Here is a 10,654-nt window from a genome sequence, read left to right on the forward strand (position 1 = left end):
ATTTGGCCGAGATACAACTATTTGAAAATCTGGAATCTGAGGGTGCAAAAAAAATCAAAATATTGAGAAAATCGTCTTTAAAGTTGTCCAAATGAAGTTCTTAGCAATGCATATTACTAATCAAAAATTAAGTTTTAATATATTTACAGTAGGAAATTTACAAAATATCTTCATGGAACATGATTTTTACTTAATATCCTAATTTGGCATAAAAGAAAAATCAATAATTTTGACCCTTTGTACACTGTATTTTTGGCTATTGCTTCAAATATATCCCAGCGACTTAAGACTGGTTTTGTGGTCCAGGGTCACATATACTGATTTGCTGCTCAAGAAACATTTCTTATTATTATCAGTGTTGAAAACATTTTGCTGTCATACATCTAGTTATAAATAAAGTTAAGGAATCAAGCATTTGTGTGAGGGAAAAATGTGTCATTTTTTCAGGGCTATTTAATGAATAGGAAGTACAAAAGAACAGCATTTATTTGAAATGGAAATCTTTTGTAAAAGTATTTGTCTTACTGTCATTTTTGACCAATGTAATGCATCCTTATAGTATAAAAGTATTAAAAAAAACGATCAAAAAAATTGAACAGTAGTGTATTTAGCATTATAACATACAAAAAGTACAAACCAAATCATGATGAATAATTGTAAACAATTATTTTAATCTATTAGCAGCCCTAATATTTTAAGGAGTAATTTCTATCATATGGGTTTAGCAAAAAACAAAATCTTTTAAGTACTTCCTGCTTATGTAACCCCTGGGGTTCGCATACCCTCGGCTGGGAATCACTGCACTAGAGGACAGAACCAGAAGGTTTAGAGAGAGAGAGGACAGTGAGGAGAGAAATTCAAGAGAGGATGAAAGAGCCAAATAGAATAGTTTGAACGGTCAGAAGGGGGAGGGGTGGAAGAAGAGAGAGTGAATGGGAGAAAAAACTATCACAGGCATACACTGAAAGAAGTAGAAAGGATGGAGGGAAGTGTTTGAACTGGATGGCATAGAGATAGAGAGGAAGAGAGAGAGAGAGCATTAAGAATGTTCTTTCACTGTTCTTTCAGAAGTTCCACACTGTCACTACCAGCACCCCCACTACAGGTAACCCCCCAAAAACTGTCCCCTCCCAACCCTTATATCCCCCGCCTTCCACCTTATCCCTCAATCCTACACCTGCAACCCCTGTTAGCTTTAACCCTAAACCTCAATCTAAACCACCTCCCTTGTAGTCACACACCTCTGGCTCTCAGAGAAACAGGTTTCTGAGTGCTGCGTGTGTTGCTGTAGTATTGTAGCATTGCTAGAGAGGCACAGTATGTGCTGGCTCAAGGTGTCCCCATCACTGACAATCATTTAGTTTACCAGTCAGGCTTGTCTCACATCAAGAGAATCAGACTAGATCATTTCAACGGCCCACCACCAAGACAAACACTGCTTACTGTTATCTGTATCCAAATCGATGTATATACCTTCCCCTATCCAACCTTTAAAACTAAAATCACCTCTGTAGTCCATTGAGGCATGTTTTCCCTTCTCCCTTCTCCCATCTCTTCAGCCCAAGCAATATTCTCAGAGCTCACAGTCCCTAGTGGCACTGTGTCTACTGTAAATGCTCAACGCTCTCCTCAACCCAGTTCCCATAATTCAGTAGTCAGGGTTAGTGTGAGGGTAATGCAATTCAGTAATAGTGAATACTGATTACAGCACTCAATCAGATTGGCAGGTTCTGGAAATCAGGGTGAACAGGTTTTAATCATAAACAGTCATGTTTACAATGAACACTTCTAAGCAAGAGCTAGACGTAACAAGTTTGCTAAGTTCATGGTACTGAATTTTTAAAAGTTTATTCTATGCGCTTATTATCATGTAATGACATCATTGTGCACAACTGCATGTTCAGTACAGATGGACAATATATCATCAGCTGTCATATTGATACCTTTATGATAAGTAAAATAGGCAAATATATATACACTACTGTTCAGAAGTTTGGGGTCAGTAATATCAAAGGGGTCAAAATGTGATCAAAATTCATCAAAAGGGAGTGTAATGATCTTTACATTTTTACAAATACATCATATTTCAAATAAATGCTGTTCTTTTGAGTTTTAAATTTATTAAATAATCCTGAAAAAAATGTGTCCCACTTTCCACAAAAATATGAAGCAGCACCACTGTTTTCAGCATTAGTAATAATAAGAAATGTTTACTGAGCACCAAAGCAGCTTATTAGAATGATTTCTTAATGATCATGTGAGGTTGGAGTAATTGCTGCAAAAATGCAGCATTGCTAAATTACATTTATATATTAAAAATATATTATAAATATAAAACAGTTATTTAAACTACAAATTATTTCACAATATTGCTGTTTTTACTGTATATCTGATCAAATAAATGCTGCATTGGTAGCATAAGTGAATTCTTTCAAAAACATTTAAAAAATCTTACTGACCCCAACTTTTTTGAAAGGTAATGTCATTAATTGATAATGATCACAAACAAATTATTACTTACTACCTTTCTTTTTTTATTCTATTCATGAGTTATATTTTCCATTTAGCTTTTATTAAAGAAAGTTGACCGTAGGCATGTTTAATTTCTTTATCAATAGTTAATAGTCCTACATTTCTGAAATGGTTATTCAATAAGAAATTTGTAGAAAGTTGTAGGAAAATTTCTGCAGCTGTGTAGATTCATGTTATATTGGCCAGTTATATATATTATAGATATATTATTATAGATAATTATATATATCTAGAATTATTGATATATCATTATCAGTAATAGTCATTGACCACAATTTCTTCATCTATGCATCACTAGTATTCAGCTTTTGTTTTCAGACAATATTTTCCACAGTTTCATTGTTGATGACTTTAGAACCATTTACAGGAATTATTATGCAATTATTTGAATGAACTGCCACTTTGTTTCATACCAGTTTATTATTGTTGCGTGAAACGGATCATCAGATTTACCCATCCCTAAACATATAAACGTATAAAAGGCAAAGTATGGCTATTTTTTTTTTACATGTAGTAAAAAGTGGTCCCTTCCTGTCTAAGTGGGTGTTTCTTTATCCATAATAAGCTACTGTGTAGAACAGACTTAATGCCAAAAGTCCAGAGACTAATGTAGGGCACAAGAGTAATGCATGTCTGCTGTTACATTTAATGCTGTTTAAGTTAATACTCCATTATGATAACTGGATCAGAGTGCTTTTAATGTGTTACTGTTGTATCTTCTCAGTTTACTGAAGGTGTCTCAGGTGTTTAATGTGTGCAGGGATTATGTTATTTCATACCCTATGTCTATTCAAATGCAGCAATTTAATGTGAGTGAAGAACTCTCACCTTTTCAGACGTATTCACCTCTCCACCTGGTGCAGTGTCCCACCTCACTGGCTGCCATGCTCTAAAGATAGCCGAGATTGCTCTAGCATGAATGTCTTGCTGCACTGGTACCTTATAATACAGGCAGCAGCACCTAAATGTAAAAATTAAGACAGAAACAACTCTAGGAAGACAAAAGGGCTAATGATTAGTTTTAACAGGCAAGCTGATCAACCCCTCCTCTAATTCCCCTGGAATCCTTCAGCTTTACATGCATACAGAAACACCTACACACATACACAATCCCACACTCACTTGTGGCTTTTATGAACCTTTCCTGCACACTTTTGTCGCAGGGGTTGTTTTTTAGTTGATTAATTGAAACCCTAACTAACCTGTCTTATAACCTCCCTAATCTTTCTGTCTGTCCTGGCATTCCATACACAGTGGACAGAGGTAAGAGACACTTCAGTTTCACTTTAAGCACTTTGCTAAAGTTGCGTGTGTTCAGGATTGGGGGTGCATTTTGTGTGCATCCTGGAAAAGAGTGATTTTTCTATTTGTTTGTTTGTGCCTGACCTAAATAAAAAAGTGTTTACCTCTTGCTACTTGTTAGTTGATGGGAATGTGATTACAGCATTAAGAGCTCATACAGTATTACTACAGGCTGATGGTGTTCCACCTTACATTGACTCTCTGTTTGCTTGATCACAGCCTCTGCCCCATGGAAAAAAAAATCAGGTAAAGCTCTTTGTCCGCTCTGTCTGTCTTGTATGAGACACTTGACCTAATGGGTCTGCAAATATTTCTTATGGGATGAAACCTGTCTATCTGTTACAGAGTTCGAGTCTTCACAAGCTACAGAGAAGAAGAGGACAGTTTATCAGATGGCTTTGAGTAAGAGATTCATTGGTTTTATACAGAGGGACTGTCATGCATCTAGTCATACTTAAAGTTAAAAAAAAAAGAGATAGTTCACCCAAAAATTAATATTCTGTCATCAATTATTCAGTTACGCAATTAAAAATTGTATTACTGAGCACCAAAGATATTTGATATGAGATATTTAGCAGAATGCAAAATAGATGGAGACAAAAAAAATGAAACATCATAAAAATAGTCCTAGTCCAAATCTTTTCAACCATATTCCAAGCCAGGGGTGCCCAGACTCGGTCCTGGAGGGCCGGTGTCCTGCAGAGTTTCCAAGCGATTTAAAGCCATATGATAGTTTTGTGTGAGGTGTAGTATAGGCTGAAATTTTGTTTTATTATTCATTGAAAATCTTGCTTGACAGGCATGACCACAGTTTACTTTAATTGTATGGAAAAAGAGCAGCTTTGCTATTCTGCTATAAATAAATTCCTTTGTGTTTCATGGAAGAAAAAAAAGGTTTTAAAAAAAACATGGGTGAGACTGATGATGGAATTATCATTTGTTGGGTAAACATCTTTAAATCAATTCAAGCTAAAAATAGAAATAGTTCGTAAATTAATTAATTAATTCTCTCTCTTTTATTTTATGGCAGATAAACTGGATGAGATTTTAGCAGCAGCACAGCAGACCATCAGTACCAATGAGGCCCCAGGGCCCCGGGTTCAGGGGATAAAAAGAGAACGGGGCAGAGGCTTATATAATGAGGTGTGTTTATGTGTGAGACGATTGAAGCAGTTATTAAAGATCATTATGATTATAAGATGACATTTTTTAGATGATGCTCAAGATATGAGCTGAGCTATATTTTTTTGCGGAAAATGTTTAGCAAAATTGCATTATTTTAAAAATTGGTTCATAATGTTATTTCTCTCCATGTATTTTGGCAGCCAAGTTTCGACCAATCGGGAATGGGGATGACATCATCTGGGGCAGGGCTAGGCTATGACCGTGGTCAATTTGTGTCTGGCCACGGCCCCCCGCACGGTATGCTGCGACAGAAGTCTATCGGTGAGGCTGTCTGTTAGTCCATCTGTCTGTCTGCTCACCTGTCTGTCTAACCATACTGCTGTACGTCTATGGTACGTGCGTTTAGAGCACTCAAAAGAGTGCAGCTGTGGGTTTGCTTTAATGCTTATCATCTGTAATTCTTTATTGCTCTAGAATAGAGACTATACATGTCAGTTTTTGGAAACAGTCCATAAGAATCTTGTCAGGGGTTTGACTGGGTTACTGGAGAGGCCAATTGCCATAACAAAGGTGAATGAGATTTATTTCATCTGGTGCTCAGCATCAGTGTTCATTCTTGGTTGAACTATAAAATTTACAGCCCATTTATAACCCCGAAGATTATTAGCACACTATCTGTATGATAAGAAATGATTTCTGTCCCATGCCTTAAATATGTAATGCTGTCAATGTCAATATGTGATTAAATGTTCAATATGAACAGTTCACTTTCTTGGGTTGCACAGTTGCTAACTTTATTTACATTAAAAAACAAACAAGAGCATTTGTTTAATTTGCATGGCATTAGATAAAGCTATTGTGTATGTGTCATTTCTTGTGTCCTCAGGTAGACTTTATGTGTGTATTGCATTTGTCCTTGTATAACACACTGTAACTAAAACTGGTCTGCACAGACACAAAAGAGCATTGCAGAAGTAGAGAGGTGAATGGCTTGTACGTGTTACTGCTGGGAGATTGCCCAGTTATAGTAATAACAGACAAGCTGACAGACAGACAGACATACTACAAGATGGTCTCATTTCTGTATCCCATTTTATTGCCCTCTGCTCATTTTTAGGAAATAAAGATATCTTTTCCTTTCTTACTCTTTTCTCATTTCCAGCTGTTGTACATTCTCTCTCGCTCAAACATATTTTTCTTTTGTCTTTGTTGTTTTGTAACACTCCTTTCTATTCATTCTCCCTTTATTTATTTCCTTGAAAATGTATTTCATCTTTCTCTTTTTGGTTTTCTTTTTCTGCAGGGGTTCCAGAGGAGGAAAAGCAGTTCCTTCATCCTCCAGCCATGAAGTTTGCCCGCAGTCTTTCAGTACCTGGCCCAGATGACATCCCTCCTCCCCCTACTACAGCTCCCCCTGAGCCCCCTTTCTCCTCAGCTCCCCCTCTTGGCTTTAGGGGCAAAACATCCCAGCAGCCATCTGTTTCTGTGTCCCAATCCACTTCCTCTTCTGCACAGTATCAGCTCTACTCACAGTCAGTACATGTCACACATGGACCCAGAGACAGGTCCCCTGGACCACCTGCTGGGTCCGGAACTGGGGACCTCTCTTACTCCCATGCTCAAGCCCACCCCTCTGTGCCAAGCAGGACTGCCTCCAGAAAGGTGATTGGGTACACAGGGGACCTTGCAGGGGCTGGAGGAGCACCAGGAGCCAAGGCAGCAGCATTGAGAAGGGGCTACAGCAATGCAGTCCCACCCACTAGTGTCGCTACTGTAATTCCTCAACAGCAACAGACTACTCAGAGCCAACCTTCCAGGATGGACCGCAGTGCGATAGGGGCAGGAGCAGGGGCAGGTGGCGTACCGAAAGGTGGTGCCCGGAGAGGGAAGGGGCCCTTGGTGAAGCAGTCAAAGGTGGAGGATCTGCGTCAGGGCCAGGGCACACTGGAAGGGAAGGGGTCAGTGGAGAAGAGCTCTATTCCTATCCCAACCATCATTGTTAAAGCTCCTTCCACCAGCAGCAGTGGACGTAGTAGCCAAGGCAGCAGTATGGAGGCTGAACCGCCACAACAGTACAAATTCAGCCGGACGCTCCTCTTCTCCCACACCACCTCCTCTCTCTATTCCAGCTCCACCTGCCTACCGGGGCCCTCCAACAGCAACATCCACCCCAGCAACTTCTGTATCTCTCAGAGGTGCCTCAACTGTAACCGCAAGCTGTTCCACAACTGCTTCTACAACTGTCGTCTCTTCTGCTACTACCGCTGCTGCCGCTGTCACACCACACACACGCATTGCAACTGTCTCCACAGTAGCTACAGGGGGTAGCAGACGGCCCAGCGCAGAGCATCATCCGACACCCAGTGCAGCTGCAGCTAAGAGTGGCGAGTCTCAGGAGACAGTGGTGGATTCTGGGATTGAGGAGCTGGACAGCCGAAGCAGCAGCGACCATCACTTAGACAACATCCTTGCACTCAGTGGTAGTGGGGTCAGAGAAAGGTTGGAGAGAGCAGGGATGGGTAGCATAGGTGGAGTTGGAGAGAGAGGTGGGGCAACAGAGGCCGACAGAACAAGTGGGGCAGACTTTTTAGAGTCTTACATGAGCTATCTTGATGGACAGACTTTTGAAATGCACAATGCCAAAGCCGCCAGCACCGCATCCACCTACCCAAAAACACAGAGGTACAGAGAAGGGAGCCGGGCTGGAGATCTTCGACGCCAAACCAGCACGGCACCCCCTGCATACCACCGTCGTAGGGAGGAGGAAGAGGAGGAGGAGGCAGAGGAGGGAGAGGAGGAGGACGTGAATGTCCGCGATGGCTATGGAATGAGGCAAGGGCCAGGGATCGCTCGCTCCTCTGTAATGTACTTTGACCGGCCCCGCACTCCAGAGATAAAACCGCTGTGGGGTGATGGGTCGGCCGGAGCAGCGCAGTCCATAGGGGAGGGAGGGGTCCAGACTGGGGGGACATATGTGGAGGCACGTAAACTACATCCTCCCATGTCCGGTATGAAGGCAAGCATCATCAATGAACTAAGCACCAAATTACAGCAGAGGTGCAAAGGAACGGAGAACTGGGGAGCTCAGAGATCACTGAGCAGACATAGGTATTTGTGTGTTATCAGTATAGGTATATGTGCATGACTGTGTGTTAATGTCTGCATGGTGGCCTTGAAAGGAGGCATGTGGCATGGGAAATCTCTAAGCTGCACGAGCATTGTGTGATTTGGTATGCCATGAGTCATAATCAAATTATGAGCCATTCAGTTAAAGAACTCCTGTGATATTCAGAGTAACATAGTGTGTGAAAATAGTTTTGTAACTGCCATTTTATTATCAGTGTCTCAAACACCAATGAACTCTGTGTGTGTTCTGTCTAACTGTGTCTGTTAAACTGTTCCTCTCTTTTGTGATTTCTGCTTTTTATCGCACTGTCCATGTACGTCTGTTTGTCCCACATCAGATACAGGTAACTGCTGCAGTATTCCGCTCTCTCTTTCTCTTTACTGTCAAACTCTTTTTTCCTTTTTCTCTCTTTTTGTCCTATCTCTTATTCGTTTGCCTTAATTTGTGTTTCATTTTCTCTCATTTCAGGTTCTCAGAGGACTCCACAGGTGCACTGAGTCCTCCCTCTGTCCGCTCTAGCTCCCCATCTCCTGTTCAGCTCTCTCAGCCTGCCTTGTCTCCCTCCCCCACCCCTTCTTCCCAGCCGCTCTACCCAAACTGGGCTCGATCTCCTTCCCCTCAGCCCCCTGCTGCCTCATCCCAGCCTCCTCCCCGATCACACTCACCTGTTTCTCCCTCTTCATATTCGCCGTACCCCACCTCACCCAAACACCGGCCCGTTTACCGCACCAAAGCCCTGGAGTTCCAGTTTATACCCAGCCGAGAGTCACGTAAGGCAGAGTCGCATTACGCTCAGCGCAGACGAGCACCCAGCCCCTTAATTTCACCCTCTGACCGCCCCAAGCTTGGCCCTCCCCGCCCCTCTTCCCTTCCCATTCTCCCCACCACGCCCCTCTCTAGCCGCTTGTTTGGCCGGTCTCTCGCTCCTTGTCACCCACCCACTTCCTGTCAGGGACTTCATCCCCACCACTCCACCCCATTCCTCCACCCACTTGCCTGAGTTACCCTCACCTCCCACCCCCTTCACCCACCAAACCCTTCGCCTCCAAACCACTCCCATACTGGACCAAGTATGACGTTGCGGATTGGCTGGGCTACCTGAACCTGGGTGAGCACAGGGAGCGATTCCTAGATAACGAGATTGATGGCACGCACCTGCCCTCTCTTACCAAGGACGACTACCTGGACCTGGGTGTGACCAGGGTTGGCCATCGCATGAACATAGAGAGGGCACTCAGGAGAGTGATGGACAGGTGAGAGGAGGGACAGAAGGGGAAGCAGAGAGATGCAAGGGAGGACAGCGATGGAGAGGGATTAGGGTGAGAAAGGGGCAGTGCATGAACAAACAAAGGTAGTACAGTTGAGGTAAAAACATTGATATGCTATTGATTGCTAACTTCTGGGAACATTTGGAGTGGACCGCTGCATGAGGTCCAGGATGGCATGGGGAAAGAGAAGGAGAACAGAAAGGGGGATGCGGGTGAACAAGAGAAAAATTATTTCCTTACACTTTCCACCTTCCCCCTATCATCAGGCTGTCTTCTAGCACTTTCCCCATTTCTGCCCTCTCCTCTCGAGATGAACGGACAGACAGAAGGAGAGATGAGGCCAACCGGAGTTGAGAGGACAGGAAAGATGAGGTGACAACTGCTGCCATCAGAGATTATTCCCTGAATTAAGAAAACTGCAGGAAGAGGTGACTTCGACATCAAACTGCCAACTCGCAGATGGAGAGATACAGGAGAAACGGAGAGCATTGAAGGCCTGTCGAGCTGTGAACATGCCTGCGCTTACGTGTGTTTCAGTCAACAAAAACATAAACGCCTACATACACATCCGTACATATCAACATTTAAACAGAACACACTTAGTTTGAGCTTGCAGGCACTCACAAGGTGATCAAAATGGAAATAGATGAATCAAATCGGGGAAACTAACTCTATGAGGATACCGAAGTTCAACATGAGAAGGTAACATACTACATAACTGAGCCAAATAATTTGAGGGAAACAATCAAAATGCTCTTTAGCTTTCCTGTTTTTCTGTAGTACTATAGGAAGAGATAGGGAGAAAGAGAGATATTGAAACCTCCTTTGCTATCTTTCTCTTTTTCTCAGATTTTCAGCTGAGTCTGTATTACTGGCAAATATTTACTAATGGTCTCATTTATAGAGTAGGTTCAATGGAGACCAATGCAGGGAGGGCAAGTACTGACAAACCTCCTGTCTGGCATGACTAGGGAAGCCCTTAAAATAGAGGTCAATTTAACGGCAGGCACTTATTTGGTAAGACTGTGTTTATGCTTGGGTTCCTGTTGTTTGTGTGTGAGTGCGTGTACTTGATAATGTGAAAGGTTATCACTAGAGGCATGACCGTGATTTGTTATGTGTTTTTACCTCACCAATGGAGGGATTCTATTTTGCCGAAGCCAGATTGGGGCTTGTGCGTATCTTGTATTTCACTAGAACTTCTTTACCTTCTCATGTTCTCATGTCTTATAATGAAATAATATATATATATATATATATATATATATATATATATATATATATATATATATATATATAT

The 10,654-nt window shown here is 42.0% G+C and overlaps 1 protein-coding gene across 1 annotated transcript in view; it reads left to right on the forward strand.

The window, feature by feature from the left end:
• The window catches only part of LOC107729430 (SH3 and multiple ankyrin repeat domains protein 1-like), a 121,545-nt gene extending 110,979 nt beyond the window's left edge, over positions 1 to 10,566 (forward strand). The window contains 11 exon segments of the mRNA XM_016539916.1: positions 3,787 to 3,795; positions 4,054 to 4,080; positions 4,180 to 4,236; positions 4,865 to 4,977; positions 5,160 to 5,280; positions 6,263 to 7,026; positions 7,028 to 8,067; positions 8,424 to 8,429; positions 8,555 to 8,974; positions 9,007 to 9,339; positions 9,621 to 10,566. Of these exon segments, the coding sequence (XP_016395402.1) occupies positions 3,787 to 3,795; positions 4,054 to 4,080; positions 4,180 to 4,236; positions 4,865 to 4,977; positions 5,160 to 5,280; positions 6,263 to 7,026; positions 7,028 to 8,067; positions 8,424 to 8,429; positions 8,555 to 8,974; positions 9,007 to 9,339; positions 9,621 to 9,708 (2,978 nt within the window). The 3' untranslated portion in view covers positions 9,709 to 10,566.
• The last annotated feature ends 88 nt before the right edge of the window (positions 10,567 to 10,654 follow it).

The sequence above is a fragment of the Sinocyclocheilus rhinocerous genome, unplaced genomic scaffold, assembly GCF_001515625.1.
Source record: "Sinocyclocheilus rhinocerous isolate Xijiao unplaced genomic scaffold, SAMN03320098_v1.1 scaffold697, whole genome shotgun sequence".
Classification (NCBI taxonomy): domain Eukaryota; kingdom Metazoa; phylum Chordata; class Actinopteri; order Cypriniformes; family Cyprinidae; genus Sinocyclocheilus; species Sinocyclocheilus rhinocerous.